This window comes from Lagopus muta, chromosome 6 (genome assembly GCF_023343835.1).
Source record: "Lagopus muta isolate bLagMut1 chromosome 6, bLagMut1 primary, whole genome shotgun sequence".
NCBI classification, from domain to species: Eukaryota; Metazoa; Chordata; class Aves; order Galliformes; family Phasianidae; genus Lagopus; species Lagopus muta.
Genome location: NC_064438.1, coordinates 22,145,007 through 22,164,804, shown reverse-complemented (window position 1 = coordinate 22,164,804; position 19,798 = coordinate 22,145,007). Strand labels below are relative to the sequence as shown.

Here is a 19,798-nt window from a genome sequence, read left to right as displayed (position 1 = left end):
TCTCAGAGATGCTGTGACTGAACAGATCAACAAGGTCAATGAACAGTGGAGAACGTTATCTTTACATTGCTACTCTCATTATAGGTGGTGTAGCAGCGAGTAATGTGGTCACTTTGAAGAAAGAGATAAAAACAGCTTTGACCAAACAAACAAACAAGCAGACACAAACAAACAAACAAACAAAAACCAACAAAAAAAGCCACTGAATCTCATACCTAATGGTTTAACCTCTGTTATTGCTCCACTGGCTAGGGGAGATTTAATTAGAAAAAAAAAAATTGACTTCTTGTTTTGTTCTATGGATTTTTGTTTTACTAAGAAAGAGCTGTAGGACGCTTGATTAAACTAAATGTAGCAGAAACATGGTCAATAGCGAATTCTTAATAGTTTCTGTGTTCTGTTGTCTGTAGATATGCCTATAGGTTTGGAATAATCATTTCCATGTAAGTGCAAAATTCATTGTCATGTTGGCCTGTTCTTCCTATAGTTCCTGGCATCAATGCAATTCTTCCTTCCTTTCGGTATAATGATAAGAAGAACAACTTCATGGTATGATGCTATTTGGCTGGCAACAAAAAGCCTGAAGGGCCAAATATTTGTCTTGCTGCCAAGAGATTTCTCTAGTTCTGTCTCCTGCTTATTTTAATGAACCTTTTATAACATCTTGGTGACTGATTGTAAACAGCATTATCTGCCTCTGCCCCTGGTGATTTTGGCACACCCTGTAATTAGACAGCAATCCTACAGAACCTAAGAAATAGCCCCTTGAAATCTGATTTTCCTGTGAAAAAAATAATGTGCTCTTTTATAGCAGAGAAAGATAAGTGTAGACACTCAACCACAAAAGAGTCTTAAGGCAAAAAAGTGGTGTCATCAGACTAAAAGATTGGTGTTCTTCCTTCCTTTGCTGTATGCAATTGAAACGGGAAACAAATGTATGCATCTCTCCTGACTGGATCTTTTTTCTTGTCTGGCATTTTAGCCTGGGAAGAATGCTTTTTGCATTCAGCCCAGTCTTAAGAGGCTGCCAGGTGTTGATTTAACGAGGCAGGAGCCGTTCTGGGGACTGAAAGGAAATGCAGTTAAGGGTGCTGGCTCCCATGAACAGAAGGAATGTTGCGTACGTGTGGTACTGGAGGGGCAGGGACGCCCAACCCTGGCCCTTTTGAACTTTGTTAATAGGAGCTGTTTGTCATCAAATTCCTGTACCTGTGCAGTGCCCTGCCTTTATGCCACGAAACTGCCTGTATCAGGCAGTGCTTGCATGCCCTGAGCCCCGGCACCCCATGGGTTGTAGGAACTTGGTCTGAGCAAATGAACTGTAGAGCTGTTGTGGGAAATGGTAGCATTATATGTATAAACAAAAAGTATCTGGAAATTCCCATTTCATCACTTATGGTTGGACTAAATTATCTTAGTGGTCTTTCCCAACCTTAATGATTCTGTGATTCTATGATTCTACATCAGGTGACAATAAGTTATGACAATTAATGTTCTTAAGCAATGTGTTTGACCAAGAAGCCAGGTCAGTAGATTTCCCAAGGGCAAATCAGTGGTTGCACTGATCCTTCTACCTACTATTAACTCATTAACATGAAACATTGAGGCTGGAAACAAACAAGCTGTGGAGATAAAGCAATAGCAACAAAAAGCAACAAAAAATACCCTAGGGAATTTGTGCTACTGTAGGAAAGATTAAAAAAAAAACACAGATAATTGATAGTCCCTGAAATAGAGAATCACGAAATCACTCAGGTTGGAAAAGAGCACTGAGGTCATCTAGTCCAACTGTCAACCCATTGTTATTACTGTCTTTGGACCTTTCTCCAGTTATAAGGGGCAGTGGTTGCAGTTGGTGTCCTGTAAATGGACTAAGTATTTCCCTCAGTTCTTGTCCCAAGTATCCTTGAATGATGATGGGAACCATGTTCACTTTGCAAAGAGGAAACACATCAGAAGTTAATGGAAAATTCACTTCAACAAGTCTGGGGTAAGGCTGGGAATACTTTCAGGCTCAGCTCTCAGGCATTATAGTGCTTTCAAAATTCTGAACAAAAGAATTTTGAATTTTGCAAGGATTTGTCATCAGTGCTGTGTCCCAAGACACATTTTTTATCAGAATGAAGGAGTTTGTAATTTGAACTTTACAAATGAAGCTTAAGGTTTGTCTGCATTTTCCTGATGGCTGCGAATCTGAGATTCTGCACACAATCCCTGCCAAACGGCGTGCAGGAAACTGCAAGTCACGTTATTTACTTGATTCCTGTGGTGGCCACCTGAGAAGGCAAATTGTGCAGTGATTTCCCACCTCTGCAGCATGAAGACATGGAGCAAGTTGCATACTATGCATTATAATCCAACTGTTCATCCCTTCCAAGCACATGATGCACAAACAGCAGTGTGGTGGGAAATAGTCTAAAAACGATATCAATAGCAGGGCTTGAGTTAAGCACAATGTTGTTTAGTTAAATCTGGGAGCCAAGGTGTCTTGGACCACGCATCTTACATTCTTTAGGTCAGTTTGAAGTTTGATGGGATTGAAGGGCAGAACTTTGGCAGCATCTTTTATGTATTTTGAAGTGTAACTAAGTCTCAAGATAAATTTGGTTCATTTGCTGAACGATAAGCATGACGAGCAAAAACTAATACTTGACACTTTATATTGTTTCTTCTGTCAGTAATATCAAACTGCACAATAGTAGCAAAGTGAAATCGTGTTTCATGGCCTTCCAGCATGAGAAGGCTTTTCTGCTTACTCAGTCCTTCGGTGTCCAAATGTGTGTATTGCACAGAGCAGATATTGTTTGTCAAAACGATATTGTACGCACAGTCCAAAGCACTTGCACAGAGCATGAGATTCAGCCTTTGCGTCTACTGTTAGAGCACAAAATGTAAATCGCCACAAGTAAATAATTCCAAACTGTGTCCACATTGTGTCTGTTTCTTTACTGCAGGGTAAGGCCCCTGTGCTGCAGCTCACAAGCTGAGGGGCAAAACACTGTGATGAGGCAACTGCAAGTCCTGTGTGAGGTCCCACCTCGGGCTGGGTGTGCATTGAGAAGGGAGCAGCCAGGAGCGGAGTCCTGCTCTGGCCAAACACTGGAAAGCTGTTGGCTTTCAGCAGGGTGGTAGCTAAGCAAAGCTATAAAGGTTTTCCTGCAGCTGCAAAGAGGTTAGGGAATGGGATCTGGCAATCAGCTTCCTCCCCAGACACTGGCATCATCTCTGAAAACAAGCTAAGAAGGGAATTTGGATTCAGTTTTGTTGCTGATCCTTGTACTTTCAAGGGGACGCTGATGACACTTTGCAAACCATGTACCTGTAAGAAAATTCCTTCTTAGCTGACCTAATACCATCACTGGTTCCTAACAAGGCACAGAGATCAAAAGCTGTACATAAAAGTAAGAGAAAAAGATTTTGGGGGCAAGAGTGGGAGATATTTACCTCAATGACAGTTTGGGGGCACTCTGTCACTCACCAGAGTCAGTGTTCAAGCACAATGAGAAGCCACAAAGTGAATCTGGGGGGCTGGGGGCTGCTGACAGCCCCACAGAGAGGGCTGCACCCCCCTGCCCACTGTGTCTCCCACACTACTTACCCATACCATCCCCCCAGAAACAGCAACGGCTGACAGCAGCAAAGAGAACAAACTTGTTTTTTCCCTTGGATCAAAACAACTTCAAACGAGGGACTTCAGAGAGCTGAGAAGCCTAGTTATAGCACAGATGCTGTTCTGCAGGAGCCTTTGACTACTGGATATTTTTAGAGCCCCTTTAAATAAGCCGTGGCAGCGTTTGTGTGCCATCAGTTCTGCACGCAGCAGTCAATGTTTCCCTGTGCCTTCTGCCCTGTGCTGCCATGGGGCCAGCCCCACAGCACAGCCCGCTTTCCCCACAGGCCTCCCGTTTCCACGAAGGGACAATACCTTTGTTTTCTTTTTTTTCCTAAATTAAGTTCTGAGTACCAGCTGCTAACCACAGCCATCCCCGTGGAGTATGTCCAGGACACCAGCAGAGCTAGGGAAGAGTGTGCCAGGCGTTAATGCTATGACAACCATCACAGAGGAATTTTTCAATTTCCTTTTCACTCATATTGACATGAGAATCAGCGGTCCTAAAAATGAAGGGCAAACCTAGTCCTAGATCAGATAAATTTGTACAAGCTTCCCCTTCTCACAGTGACTTGGATTGTGCACTTTGAGTGAAGGATTCTTGCTTTTAAGCCCTCGGTTTGAAGCTATCAGCAAGGAGGCAGTCAGTGCCAACAGCAGTGGTGAAGTGTCCGCAGCACAAAACCACTTCTAAGAAGCTAATTACAAATCAGCAATGAATTTTGATTGCTATTCCTACTCTTCACACACTGTTGACCTGCTGAAAGTGAAACACTGCCCTGCTTTGTGAGCTACTGATTGATGAGCAAAGACAAAACCCCAGGGATGAGTTTTCCATCACTGGCTATGGAGCACCTAGCAAAACCTGTGCCTGCTGAGCTGGAGCTAAGCCATGGCTGCTGCCGGGTTTTGTTGGGTTTACTTGCTGCTCAAAAACAGACTTTAATCACATCAGTGAAAGCTGCTAGAAAATGGCACATTATTTCTAATACTTGGATTGCTCCATGACTTCAAGGCAGTCACTAAAAAGAAAACAAAACTTTTACACTAATTTTTGGCTGTTTTAATTTCTGAGTCTGGAAATTGCCTCTTGCTTCCAGTCCCTATGGCTCTCATTGTTTTTGGCTGAAACTGTGGGGCATTCAGTTCTGAAACCAGTGCACAACTGTTCTCCTAAAACCTCTGTACTCTTGAATGAATGCTTTGTCCCAAGGCCCTCCTCTCCTCAGCTTGTGAACCCACTAAGCCCAAACCCCCTCCAAGGCCAGAATTTGCATTTACTTTCATTTGGGACCAGCAAATTGCCCAGCACCAATTTGTTGTGAGCTGAGCAAACATGAGTGGGCACAGCAAATCACCAGTATAAAACCTCAAAGCAGAACCAAGCCTTTATACCATACGCAGCTGCTGGAGACCTCACTGTGGTCTTCCAATATTAGAAGGGAGCTTAGAAGCAGGAGGGGAATGGATGTTTTAGACAGACTGATAGGGATAGGACAAGGAGGAATGACTTTAAACTAAAAGAGGGAAGACTTAGGCTAGATATCAGGAAGAAATTTTTTACTTGGATGGTGGTGAGGCACTGGCACAGGCTGCCCAGAGAGCTGTGGATGCCCCATCCTGGGTGGCGTTTTAGCTGGGTTGGAAGGGCAGCCTCACATGCTGAGGAGTGTTGGTGGAGTTGGTGAGGAGTGGCAATCAGCCCAAAGAAAGGGTCTGGGACTGGATCATCTTTAAGGTCCCTTCCAACCCAAGCCTTTCTACGATTCTATGATTGTATCAAAAGTTTGCCAGCAGGCTAAATAACTTGCCTATATCACATAACATCGGTTATCCACAGGTATCCATTTCCAGGATCAATTGGAAAACTGCTACACCATCCAGATCTTTAAGTTAACCTCTTATCATAATATAAAGAATTAGCAAACCAACTAGATAAATTTAAATGTTTTTTTTTTTTTTTTTTTTATTAACAATCATTTTACATTACAAGGATAATATGACAAAAGGAAGTTTCTCGTGTACATACTATGATATATCAACATAGCTCTATTCGTATCCAGTGTCCTAGGTCCTTTCACACAGGTACTATAAAGCATAGTCTGTAAAGTAATAACATTTTAATGTTCTCCAAAAGAGTGATATTAACATATTAATACATATGTAGTAATAGACTTCTAGATATTTTTCTCTCATTGCGTGTATGTGTGTGTGTGTGTGTGTGTGTGTGGTGGGTGAGTGAGAGACAGCTTGAAACAGTTCAGCAGGGCTGTGCTTGGGTGGGGGTACAGAGAGGTGTGGGACAAAACTTTCTGCTTTCTGTAAGCGAGAAGGAGAAACATATCTCGCCAACAGTCGGGTGAGGACCTCACACCGGCAGAAAGCTCTGCAGCCCTCCCATAGCATTTGGAACATTACAGCATAGGAGACACGTTCCCCTACCCGGCACAGCGAGCTTATTTGACGTGAGGTGCAGTGCATCAGAGTCCGTGGCCTGGAGGCAGCGTGCCTGCTCGCCAGGCCTGCACGAGTGTCAGTGGCATCCGGAGGAGGGGGCTGGGGAGAGGAGACCCTCCATGAGGTTGGTGAGGAGCGGGGCCGGGAGCTGCCCGCGGCTGAGGCGGGACACGGCTGAGGTGGATTACCAGTTGTGTGGAGGCGAGAAGCCTGGGGGTGTGGAGTTTGGGGGAGCTCGCACAGTGCGATACCAGTGTAACCAACGGTCAGGATAACGCCCACCCTCCTTCCAGCAGAAGGTGAAAATGACAACGGAGAGAGCAGTGAGGGGCTGCCATTGGCTGCTTGGGCTCAGCACAGTGCCCTGCCAGCCCTTATCCTGTGACCATCCCTCATGCATAAAGCATTGGCTTTCCTTGCCCTATTCCAGCTCCATCGCTGCGTTTCTGACCGACAGCCGCATGCGAAACACGGCACAGACACATGGTTGTTCCGTGCTGTGCTAGCGATGGCAGATGGGAAAAGCAGAGCCACATTTCTGCAACACGGGTACGCTCAGCTGCCAACCACATCCGTGCAGAGACAGAAAAGTGCATATGAGGGTGGGATATGTGTCTGTCCAGGCGTGAGCACGCTGGACCTAACAAAGGCTTACTCAAAAGACAAGGATACTCGAGTGTGTTCCCACACCGAGACGCTCCCATGAGACAAACCTTATCGAGCACTTGGATAACATGCCAACAAGGATCCCACTGTCCTAACCACAGCAAAGCCTCTGTCTGCAGAGTGCTATACCTGTAAATGTAGGCCTCAGTGTATGGCTAAAACCATCCCAAAGTCCAACGTCTTCAGTGTTACATGCCTTGTGCCAGAACACAGGGCCAGCCTTACACAAGGGTGGTTGATTCTATCATCTCTATATTATATCTTTATATCTATTGAAAACATAGAAATATATAAATATATAGGATTTTATTTATAGATATATAAGCATGTGATTTTATCTTTTGTATGGTGTGTATACGTACTGGGATGTGCGTATATACAATATATAGACGGTATGCATATGTACTGTATACATACACTAGCTTACATGCACACACATCATACATGTCTCCAAGGGAGACAGGAATTGCATAGGCGTTACTGCATTGAATACAATGGCTGGGGGAGCAACGTACCATTTCTCTGCTTTTAAGACCTCTTTCGACAGGGCTGAGAGGGGAATCTGCAAAAGCAGAGCATGTTGCTGCTTATTTGCAAGCCTGTTTCGGTTGTTTTACCCATCGGTCAAACAAACAGCAATACGGATAAGATAAGAAGGAAAGGGGACACCGAAGACCCTGCGGGCCACCTGGTTGAGTTTGTGCTATGAGAAAGAGATAGATGGAGCCTGAATCATGTCTGAGAATTCCTATCAGCAAAAGCTCAAGCAGCACGGGGGACACAGCCAGAGTCAGCAGAAGCCCCAGAGGAGAAGACATGCGGGCACCCTGCCCTCTGCTGCTCATCCCACGGCTCCCGCGTGCTGCTGCTGGTATGGGAAGAGCTTTGGTCTCTTGTTCCATAAGGATTATCCCTGCTGAGTTCAGTCTTGTGGCCGGAGGGCACTGGCTGCTCCAGCCATCGACGAGCCCTGCAGAAGGACACGTCTGCATGTGCTTCATGGGTTCTGCTTTGCAGCAGGCAGTAAGACTCAAGGAGCCTGAGCAAGAAGTGGGTAGGGGAAATTGGCAACCCAAAAGCTCACAGGCTAGAAATAAAAGCTCTGGGGTCTGCAGAAATGTGTATTATTCACAGTCAGATGCCCTAGCAAGGAAGGGGAGGGGAGGAAAAGAGCTCATCTGAGAAAAACAAAACCTTCTCTCTGCTGCTGCAACTGCTCATGAAACTGTAAGCAACACATACAAAACAGCTTCCCCTCTGTTCAGAGCAGCAGGAAGGCACTGATTAAAGCTGAAGTACCGAGACCTCCCATTTGGGTCAGCCTCTCTCTGCCCTCCCGGTACCCTCCCTGCCTCACAGCCCGGAGCTGGCTGCACACAGAGCACCAAAAGGCAACCTGCTCTCAGGCAAGGCTGGCCAGGCAGGGCACCGAAAAGCCGAGGGCGCTTTGCATTGTTATTCCTCTCCCCCTCCCACAGCCTTGCTCGTGCCGGCAGTCACGTTTCCATCCACAGGACTATCCATGTGAGTAATAGCTACAGATCTGAGATAGGCAGATAAACCTGGAGGGAAAGCTTGCAAAGCACCTGTGCTTGTCTAGTACAAAGGCTGCGTCTATTTTCTGATGGGAGATGATGGGAGTTGTTTGCATTATTGCTGCTGCACCGAGCACTCATTTCCCCCCATAACAAATGCAAGGGATCTCTGGCCTTTCCTGCTCACAGCTATCTACAGTGTCCAGTCATGGGAAAATACTCTTCCCATGGACACTGCTGCTCACAATTGCATGCACGGTTATTACGAACGAAACAAATGCTTTCCCTTTTTCAGCCAGCTGCCTGGAGAAAAAGCCACCCACTGCTATTGGGAATAAGTACCTGGGTGAAAGATGTCACTGATGAGAATGGGATTGCAAAGCAACCAACAGGAAGGAGTGACAGATGACAGGAATCATTTCTCAGCAAGTCTCTGGTGGCTTTAACCTTGCCGATCAAGGCAAGGCACCATTTTCTCCCCAGAGGCAAAAAAGCAGAGGTGCTCAGAGTGAAGGTTGCACACAGGCAGTTCAGGCAGCTAAGCACAAGCACTGGGATATTGTCCCTGCTGACTGAGGTGCCTGGACACTGTTGCCAAGTGTCTCTTCCCTCACGTAGGTCAGGCCATTTGATGGCTTCCATGAAAAAAAGCCATGTGCCAAGGAGCTTTCAGTGCCGCAAACAGAAAGGCAGATCATTTCTTTTTCTCCTCCACAAAGAGGTACAGAGTTGAGCAAAGAAGTACATTAAAAAAACAGGAGAGGATGGAAATTGCCTTGCCAGCCTCCCTAGCACCCAGTGCAGCTTATGGAAAGTCTCTTTTTGTTATTTTTACTCCTGCTGCCCCAGTTTCCCATGCATCTGTGCACACTTGAGCAGGAGTACTTTTCCCCATCTGCCTGTCTCTAAACATCTAAGTTTACCTCGCTCATCTCTGGGCCAGGGCCTCGTGGAGCAGCAATTCTTCTACAGGGACTCGCTTTTTGCTTATTACATCTCCTCAAACTGTAACTAATGGGAGGACCTGCTGGCTCCCTGGAAGGAAACAGCTCTGACAGCTTTAAGGCAGTGCAATCAGCAGAGCCGCAGACATTTTGTGCACAGAGATCCCTGTGCTATGGCCACATAAAGAGCTGCCTTGCTTACTGTGCCAGAGGGTTTCCAGTTTAACTCTTGCTCCTTTAGATAAATGGGTCAATTTGATCACATAATTTATTGGGAAAGGCAGGAAAAAAATGTAATTAAAACAGTTTATGCAAATAAAACTATTTTTTGCTCACTAGGTGTTGCATATTGATACCTAGGCTTAATGCTCTGGCCTAGCTTGCGACATGCCTGAAGGCAGCAGGATGCAAACCAGGGGCCCTGGCACATTCGCTCCCACTGTCCCAACCAGAGCCAGAGATGGGTGGCACATGTTATCTGAGGTACGGCATGGGGGAAAGTGAGTAAGTGCTACAGATTGCAGCCCACCGGCCTGGCAGGGGCTGTTCTGCCCTCTTCAGCTGCAATAGGGCTGAACCAAGCCAGGGCAGAGGACGGAAGGGTTTGCCCTGTGTGTGCTCTAAGCAGGCTCCACCTCTCCTCACCACAGGGACAGAGGGGAAGCATTTCCAAAGCTCTGACAAACGCCAGCTGAGCCGTGTCCGTGAGTCTGAGAGCTGATATGGTGTGCAGTGGCTTTGCTGCACACCAGTGTCCACTGTGCATGTCTACTGAGGGCAAACGGGTTAGTGGGAGGTGAGATTAGGTAGAAGTGCGTGTTTTCCTGGGGAAGACAGTGTGTGAACCCTGGCAGTGAAAGTGACTCCGAGAGAGATCGGTTCCAAACATGCTACATTTCCATTGAAAACAAATGAAAAAGTTTAAAAAATAAAATAATATAATATATATATATATATTTATATAAATGAAAAGCTATCAACTAGCAGCAATGGTTCTAGAGATATCTTAGCACCAAGACCAAGGGCAGGGGGTAACAGGAGAAAGGACAGGTTCAGTGTTGCTGATACCACCATCATGTTTCCAAACAACACAGCTTGGCACAAAGCTCATCCTTCTGGGAAGTGAGAATTTGTCAGCTTGGAGACCTTCTGAACAACAGCTTCTCACTCCCATGATGGTCTGGTCAGGTTGGTGCTGTCCATGCCACATCAGCGGGGCAAGGCACTAGCATCTGTGGAGTTTTTGCACCTTTTTAGTTTCTTTTTTTTTTTTTTTTTTTTTTTTTTTTTTTTTTTTTCCTTTCTAACCTGAAGTGATATTGTGTGAACACGTGGAGCTCATCTACTTTAAAAGAATAAAACGATGAAGAACCCCAAGCCCACAGAACAATCTCCTCTGTGATAGAAGGTGCAAGTCCTCTATTCACATTTTGGCTGGACTCCGCATCCCTTCAAGAAAGGAAGAAATATTTCACAGGAAGAAGTAGAGCATCCCTTCTTCCTGTTGTCATCTGTCTGCTGTGCTGTGGAACATGTTACCTTGGTCACAAGAGAATACGTGAACCTTTACAGGACATCATCACATGTTTATAATCCAAGATAATCTTGCATTGATAGCCCCTGCCACCAAACTGCAGCAGGTTTTTCTTTCAGTTATTCCAAACAAAACAAAACAACACAAAAACCCCACAACAATCTAGGATTATAAAGACATAGTATAAATAATGTAAATTAGAATATAATTTTTTTAAGCCTTTGAATCTCTGCCCAGAGATGGCTCTTGACTCATTGGCTGTTTAGCTTCCACAGCAGCCCTGGTTTTGAATGAATAGTTGTGTGTGTGTATATATATATATATATATATATATATTTATTTCCTACAATATAAAAATATAAATGCAAAAATTTCCCCCTGCCTTCTCTATTTTGCTATTTTATAATCTGCACATGACATCATGTTATAATATACGTATGATAAACTAGGACTACGGTTATCATAAAAGGAGCTGAAAGCCAAGTATTACTCTACAGCTCAAAAGTAGGGAGAACTGAGAAAGGGGTATCACAGTTTAGTGGAGGCATGTGTTTCTGAATCAGAAGAAACAAAATCCTGGCCCTAGCCTTTCCTTCCTCCCAGGAATCTCTGTGAGTGCAGAAAGCTCCCACTGCAACAGAGAGAACCAGGTGGAGCTGGAAGATCCAGGGACAACATAAACACACAGGATGCTCTGTCGAAAATCAGAAATCTGACGGTCGTCAACAAAAGGTTCAAATGGCTCAATAACTGAACTGAACTACAAAAAGAGAGGCAGAGATTGAAACTAAAAACAACAACAATAACAACAACACAAAACCCAATCCAACAAACCGACAACACACATATAAAGGAAACCACCGGGAGAAGAAGGCCAACAAAGACCCGTCATCTAGCTTATAGATTGTTAGATTTGAACATGTAGAGTATGGCCCCAGCACATGCTTCTAAAGAATGAAATGTTGCCACCTACACTGCAGCTGCCATGGTTGGAGACACCAGTAAATTTCTAAACATTGTCTCAATCTTTAAAATTCTGCCTAGCTTCTATCAGACGCACATCGTCTTAATTTTAAAATTTTCAGTGTGGGTTTTTTCTTAATATATATAATATATATATATACTTTATATAATATATCAAAGTTTAGAGTATAGATTTAAAAAAATTATTCAACAGCTTTCTGATCTGAGGCATTCCTTCCTAAATATCGGGGTAAAACTCAGAGCCATGGTCCACACTCTGTAACATCGGCTTCTGATCAAGAGATGACATCCTGCTCAGCATTTCGGCTGACAGTGCGTAGCTATTGCCCGACTTTTCCTCGAACCAGCTATCTAGTGCCCTCTTGCAATCAAAGTTGGCAATGGGCGGCCCGTTGACAGCAATTGTCAGCAGGTCACTGAGTTGCTCCAGTGTGAGCCGAGAGCGGTTATTTTTGCGCACTCTCTGCAGGGCATTGCGCCCCTTCTCACAGCAGGCCGATGAGGTGGGAAGGACTTTGAGGATCTGAACTATTTTATTTAAGAGAGGGAATCTCTGTTTGTATTTACAAATGTGACTGAGTAAGTCTTTAAAACCATTTTTGGTATAATAATCCACCTTGAGTTCTCGCCACTCCATCAGCAAACTCCCTTGGGTGTCCATTCCCTCTCTGCAAACCTCTCTGGAAAATGATGGGACCGTCTCCAGGTGTTCAAATATTTGTACCATATCCTCCTTCCCATAGCTCATGAGCTCATCAGTGCTTCTGGGCCAAGCTGCAAGGTCAAATACCTGACAGGCTTTCACAAAAGTCCGGCTACGGGAATCGAACCTTTGGGCTAGGATCACCTGGGTCTTCTGGCAGATCTTTTCTCTGATTGACTGGAATTTGGCTTCAGCCACCCGTAGGTTTTTCACAGCAATGCCATTAAAGCTTTCACGGAAGTTTTCCTCAAATTCCTGCAGGTACTCTCCTGGTGAGTCTGCTAGCCGACTTATCTCCTGAATAGCTTCCTCTATTTTATCATCCACTTGCGACACAAGAAGGTACTCCCCTTGGAAGACGTAGGCAAGGCGTGAAAGCACAGCAATCACATCCAGCAGGAAGTAGATAAGTTTAATTGACTGGTAGTCCATCAGGAACTGCAGGAGGGCCAAGGCAATCGCAGAAGCATCTGCCCTTTGGGTTTGGCCACTGACATCCTTGAGATGGGCCACCACCTCAAGATAATCCTTGATGAGAGCATTGAGCACATTCTGCTCCCCAATGATCCACTTCACTGCTCGAATGTCACCCAAGAACTCAGTCTCCTCACACAGGGTGGAAGCAGTGACCCTCAACTCGCACATGAGTCGGGGAGAGTAACGATAGAAACTGAGAAGCTGCTTCAGATTGTTTTCCAGCTCCTCCAGGCACGGCAGTTCTTTCCCACTGATTGCATCCAAAATCTCCAAATGGGGTCTGTGTACCATAAAGGGCAAGCAGAGAAGCCATGGCAAAGTCTTTCTGATTGTCATGAACAAGTTTGCTCTCAGGCTGGCGGTAATGTTAGCACCATCAACTCCCAAGCCAATAGTTGGCTTCTCATCCTGCAGTCGAATTCCCAGGCTGGAAAAGGCCCTGTCTAATGCTTGGAGGTAACTGTCTGTTGTAGAAAAGCCCAATTCCTGAAGAGACAGGAATTCAGTTGCTGGAGGCCCATCACTGCTTGTGTACTGTACATACACTGCAACTGTGTCAGCAAGCACATCATCACTCTGCCCATCCAGAATGATGCTGAGGAAGGGAGACTGTCGGATGCGTTCAACAAGGTCCTCCCGAAGAGCCCGGGCAATGTGGTGGATTAAGATTTGGCAATCTCCTTCATTCATGTATTGATCCACCACCTTGAGTTCACACTTTCTCAATAGTTCTGCCAGAGGCCGAAAGTCATAGTAGGGCCTGCCTTCCAGTGCCAAGTGATAGGCTGTATTGAAGAGCAAAGTCATATTTCGGCACATCTCTTCTGTCTTCTCTGGGTGCATTCTGAGCTTGTAAAGCTGCAGGCACTTCTTGTGGAGGTTGCTCTGGCTATGAAGTTTTATTGTGTGTATCTTGAACTGCTTTGAGCCAATGATGAAAGCTGAAGTCCGAGAGGATTGCACTGTGTATTGCCTACAGACATGGCACCACATTTCATTCAATGTCGGGGAGTACCGCAGAAACCAAAACTTCTTAAGCCACTCTTGCTTAAACCGCCGTATCCTCCGTCCCGTCGCAGAAGACATCTTAGAAGGCTCGTCTGTAGCAGCAATCATTTCATTGGAAACAGATTCATCAGCAGAATCCACCTCCTGGTCATCATCCTCCATGATGGTGGGAACAGAGATGATACTTTCTGAAGCTGGAAAAAAAAAAAAAAAAGAGGAGAAGGAAAAAAAAACAAAAAGGTATAATAAAGCATTTACCAAGACTATGAGTTAGAGAAGCATCCTACAAGTGATGGTCGAATGCTGGCTGACGAGCTGGCCACACCCTGCCCACAACCACAATGGCTAAAATTTGAATAACAGCTTTGAAGGAAACATAAATCGATGCTTCCCCTTATAAACTTAGTCTCCAACATGCCACAACAGACAGAAAGAAATGATATTACATCCTGACTATTTGCACAATGCATGGTGTGACCCAAACGTTCCTTTGGTGAAGGCTCCTGCTGCTCAATAGCATGTTCCTGGAAGAAATGAAACATCTTCAGAAAAGGACACATGTTCGTGTTAAGGCAGTGGAGAAAACAGTTCCAATGAGGAACACAGTGGGACATAATTTCATACACAAAGAGCACACATTCCAGTGTTAACCACTGAGTCAATTCAGACTTTCAAGCACTGTTTCCTGGTAGCATGTAAGACACTGTGGATGGGATTCTGCTGAAAAAGAATGCATCAAAAATACAGCAAACAAACTGTCTGCAATGGAATGTCTTTTTTATTGGCAGTGCATGATTGATTACAGCAGCAACAAATAGAGCAAGTTGTCATACAGAGTCTTTCCCATACTTTCCAGTCTTCCACAGTGCCCACAACGTCAGCTGCCCATTCGTTCGCAAAACCTGACAATGAACCTTCCATGGAAACACTTGTTCACCTGAATACTCAGAGCAAAATGCTTTAGATGGGTACACCGCACACAGGCATCTCAATACTTTCCTTAGGCAGGGTTTGGAGAAGGCTGATACTCGGCAAGGCTTACCTGTGGGGTCTGAGAACTCTTGGAGCTCAGGTACCTGGGGTGGTAGCACAGATGGCTCAGGTAACTTCCCAGATCTCAGCATGTCTAACTCAGCCTGTAGCTCTCGGATTTTCTTCTTCAACCGGATGCAATTGGGGCAGAAAGAGGTGGTAGGAATTTCGTGGGAGTTGCCTTCTGCAGAAGCCAGTGACAGCTCGGTAGGGCTGTCTGCTTTCAGAGACAGAGGTTCTTCTTCCTCGTCTTCAAGGACCCCCACTTCTTTGGCAGAGCTCAAAGAGGAACCATGAGGGGCCTTCCACTCGTCTTCGCTTCGGTTTCTGCTGAGGTTTAGGGAGCCATGCTGCATGGCACCGCTGCACCTCTCGAAGATCTCTTCAGCCTGGTATTTAGATGTTGCTCTTGTGGAAAGTGGTGTACTAGTTGCTAACTGTTTCTCTTCAAATTTGGCAGACTCCAAAGAAGCCTCCAGGACGTCCTTGAAGATGAGGTCAATCTTTTTTTTCTTTGTTTGGGGGTGGGATTCCCCCTCGTCATAGCTGCGCTTGTAGGGGCTCTTCCCTTGCTTTAACATGGTGAAGTGGAGTGGAACCCTTGTGTCCTCTTGATTATCTGTATTCTTTTCTGACTTTTCCTTCTGTAACTTTTTGTCTCCTAGAAAGGAAAATGAGGGGTGGGGATTATCACCGGAAACCGACCAGCATCTTTCAATCTAAAACTCAAATGAAAAAAAAAGAACAAAAAGGCAGACTGAATCCCTGCAGATCTGTAGGTTGTGTTACAAGCCAGGGAACTGCAACAACTCAGTGGAAACCGAGGCTCGCAAGAGGAAGAGCTCTACTAATGGGCATGTCTGCAAAAACAGAGGCAGTCCTGGGTAGCCACAGCAGAGTAGGACCCACACACTTTAAAGAGAAGAGAAACTATAGGCAGCTTGTTTAACCTAGTGGTATAACCAATCTGTGCTGGAAGGAGCCTAGACAGTAATCACTAATCACAGTGGAACCTATCACCCAGAGCCCAGTGCCATTTCGGCTGTCTGGAAGACCTGTGCCTGTTTTGACTTGGTAAAAGGTATCGAATGTACAACAGCGCAGCAAGAGATTCAGACTGTTTCACAAGAACCCCAGCATCAGTGCATGCCACAGCACAAAGATTGCAAACCATATTACTCTCCTTCAGTTTGGAGGCTGCTCCAGAAATGCAAAGGCAAAGGGGTAAAAATAACTTGCACGTTTAAATCCCAAGGTATACATTGCCAACTGAGCTATCATGGGTGTATGACTTCCAAGGATGGGGCATCTAGCTTGTGCCAGCAAAGTCTAAGAGCATGGCCATTCAGTGAGTAAAAAAAAATAATAAAAGCAACCTCATACAAATTATTAATTGCTTAAAATAAAGGGAATAGCCATATTTCCTTACCTGGAAATTCAAAAGACGATAGGTTTGGCTCAATTTCCATCATTCTTCTATCTTGTAAATAACTTCAAGCATTGATGGCTTCCCAAACAAGACGCTGCTTTATGTTGTTTTTGCTTTTGTATGCTTTTAAAGAATATTCATGCTTTCATAAGAGTTACGGAGCAAAAGCTATCACTCCCCTCTAAGAAGAGCAATTCTAAGAATGCAGAAAAGATGTAAGACTCAAAACAGTTAGAGTAAGGCACTGTAAAAAGGACTGGCCTGGATGGCAGGGGTCTTGTAAGGGGTTTTGACACAAGCTAGGAACCCCAGCCACTTGTGTGAATTTGTAACAACAGATCTGGTTTGCAATACATCCCAGTGGAGATTTTCTATGGGCAGAGCTTTGCATCTCTGTCCTAACATTTCCCCTGTTATGGACTGTAACAACTACTGGAAGGGATTCAGATAATAGATCCTTCTTCTTTTTCTGTGATTTCTTCTCCTAGCCAACCTAATCATTTGGCCCTACAGGAAAGCTAGAAATCACACAACAATCCCTTGTATTACAGTTCTCAACGCCATTAATGAGGTGGCTCAGAAGCTACCAACAGATACAAAACCTGGGGATCACGTTACTTTTTTTGAGTTAGTAAAGCCTGCCACTTCACTTGACAGGCTAACCTGCAGGGAATTTTGAGTCTTTTAAACAGAAAGCAGACAAACAGATTTTTATGCCCTTCCCTCCTCCAAGTGCCTTCCACCTCCAAGTGCCTGCCTGTCTGTGGCTGCAATGCTTCTCCAGCCTAGCAGCAGCCCCACGTCATGCACTCGTTTTAAAAAACACCTCTGCGCTACTTTAGCAAATGCAGCCCAGAGCTCAGCTGGCTGCAAGATAAGCTCACAAAGATGTCAGAGGTTTCCAAGAGGTCTCTCAGCCACTTGGGCTTCCACCTGAGCATGAGATAGGATAGGCAGATCTCTGCATACTCATAGCAGCTGAGTTAACAATTCAGTTCACACAAACCACAGCACCATGACAAACTGTGACTAAAGGCAAGTGTGGTAGGACAGGATGCTTGCTTCTGGCCTTGGTGCCCCTCTAGACTACTGCTGCAACACAGCTGCTCTGAGGACGCAGTCAGTCTTCTGCAGTACTTTCAGACAGTATTCAAAATATATTCAAAATGTATTTCAGACAGTCATCTGGACAGCTAGCATCTGCATGGGATGTGTACCTAACCACTCAGTGATTTATAAGATCATTAACACGAAAACACACACTCATACCGGTGTTAATTCAGATGTGGGTATTGCCCAAGAACAGCCATCAAGATGCAATACTGAAAGTGCATAAGAACTCCAAGGTGATGGAGGACAACCAGCTTTTTCAGGACAACTCGTCCACCCCATGCACAACAAGGAGACACCTTTTACCAAGTCAAGGCAGCAACAGCAGCTGTGTAATAATATACATGGGAATCTTAATTAGAAAGTTATATTTAGTGTGGCTGCCCCTCTGAGGCCCTGCTGTTCTGTGGCTAGGCCTGGAAAGAAATGCCCTTAATTAACTTCAGGTCTCAGCACTGTACAGATGAACAGATGCATTAAGAATTTTTGCCTTCCTCTAAAGCTTCCTGTGTTGCTCACATTACATTGACCTAAAGGACTGCTGGGTTTGCTCCAGCATAACTATTGCTAAGATAAGATAACGATTTTCATCCAGGGAAGAATCAAGCTGAGAAGTACAAAGCCTCCTGTACTTCATACAAGCACTCTAAGGTTGTGAGACTATGGAGTCTCTAGCTGATGTCGCGCTGATCCCACATTATCTTTCTGAAGAAAGAGGAGATAAATTAAGCCAGGAAAATGAACATACAAACATGCCAAGGAAATCTCTCTTAAATATACACACAAAACCAGCCAGAGTTCCCTCACAAGAACCAGAGAAAGCAGCATGGTCAAAGAAAACTCCAGTGCCAGACTGTGGGACCACCAGCTTGGCAATTCTCAGGTCACAGAGTCTTGTGATGGAAGAGCTCTGTGCTCTCTGGGCACTGTATCAGGCTCTAGCAGCACAAAGACGATACAACACAACACGATACAACACAACACCACACAACACAAATAATTATTTCACGATCTCCAAGACTGTGTGAACATCATTCTTCTTGTATCCCCATTCACTGCAGAACTGGAGGCTCTTGCCAAGACATGAGCTGCTTGTAGAAATGCAAGTCTTCTTGCACAGCCTGGGCATCACCTACATCACCCACTACACTTGGTACAACAAGGGTGATGGGCAACAGGGACCTGGGAAAGGGTAGAAAGAGAAGGTCTCACCTGTCGTGAGATTTCTGTTGATGGTCTCCTGGGACATACTATGCAGTCGCTTCATGTAATCCTCACTGTACCAGACCCGCAGCTTCTCCCCAGGCCGGATGTCACGACAGGCACGGAAGTAAATCCTCTCACTGTGCTGGAAGGCCATCAGGTTCTGCTCCCTCTCCTCCCGGGATATGATCACATACCTGAGGGTAGGGTGACAAGGCAGGTATGAAGCACAAACTTCTCTCATACAGCCCCCCTTGCACCAGGATGATAACCACAATGATACCAGAATGACCTGAAGAGAGAGCCATTGACACAGCCAGACTGGAAAGCATGGAGTTATAAGTAATGGTGTGCAAATTGCCAGATACAGGACAACGAGCATGGACACCCAGGGAACACCAAACCAGTGAGTCCATTTCTGCTGGGAAAGGGACTACAACAACGTACATCCAACCTGAAGGAGTACCTCTGCCAGTCATAGAGGTACAGCCTGTCAGTGGCCAAAGCTTCTTTGCCTATGGAAGCCAGGGCTTCTGGATTCCCTACCATTATTTCACATCCCAGGCCTCCCTTGTTCTTAGGAACATCTTGAATACGGCAGGGTTTTTCTGCCAATCTCTTCCCCATGCATTGTCTTCCTTTCTAGGAGAATCCCTATGTCCTTGCTTCTCTCCTCTTGGACAAGCAAAACTGAGATACTCAGGAGAGAGATACACATCCAATGTGCACGGGGGTATTCACTGGTAGTCCAAAAGGAAATGAAGGAAGTGTCAGTACTGGAAGGTTTTGTGCTTGGACATTCAGCCCTGCAAGTCTGGGGAAATCCTAACTGCCTGAAACACAACACTGCACCGTGGGATCTCCCAGCAATGCTGACAAAAAGATCTCTTTTTGCTCATGGGATTTGTTTTCCTGATTTATATCAGCAAAGTTTCAGCACAACAGAAAAACAATTCACCACTCCAACCAACTTTTCTTCTGTGCACCTTGTGAAGACAAACATCTACAAGCAGGATCGTATTATTCACCCTTTCACTCCTTGTTTTCTAGTTAGCGGAAATGAAAAGGCATGGTAATAATGGCTTCAGCTGCTGCCATGCACAGGC

At 45.2% G+C, this 19,798-nt stretch overlaps 1 protein-coding gene across 4 annotated transcripts in view; it reads right to left on the bottom strand.

Moving 5' to 3' along the window:
• Positions 1-5,814: 5,814 nt before the first annotated feature.
• Positions 5,815-19,798, bottom strand: part of PRDM11 (PR/SET domain 11) — a 47,123-nt gene continuing 33,139 nt past the window's right edge. For 3 of the 4 annotated variants that reach the window (XM_048947925.1, XM_048947923.1, XM_048947922.1), the window contains exons 6-8: positions 18,702-18,889; positions 14,961-15,611; positions 5,815-14,112 (exon numbers count right to left, since the gene is read on the bottom strand). In XM_048947925.1, the coding sequence (XP_048803882.1) occupies positions 11,948-14,112; positions 14,961-15,611; positions 18,702-18,889 (3,004 nt within the window). In that variant the 3' untranslated portion in view covers positions 5,815-11,947. The remainder of the gene's footprint in view (positions 14,113-14,960; positions 15,612-18,701; positions 18,890-19,798) is intronic. The other variant, XM_048947926.1, reaches the window with a different exon arrangement.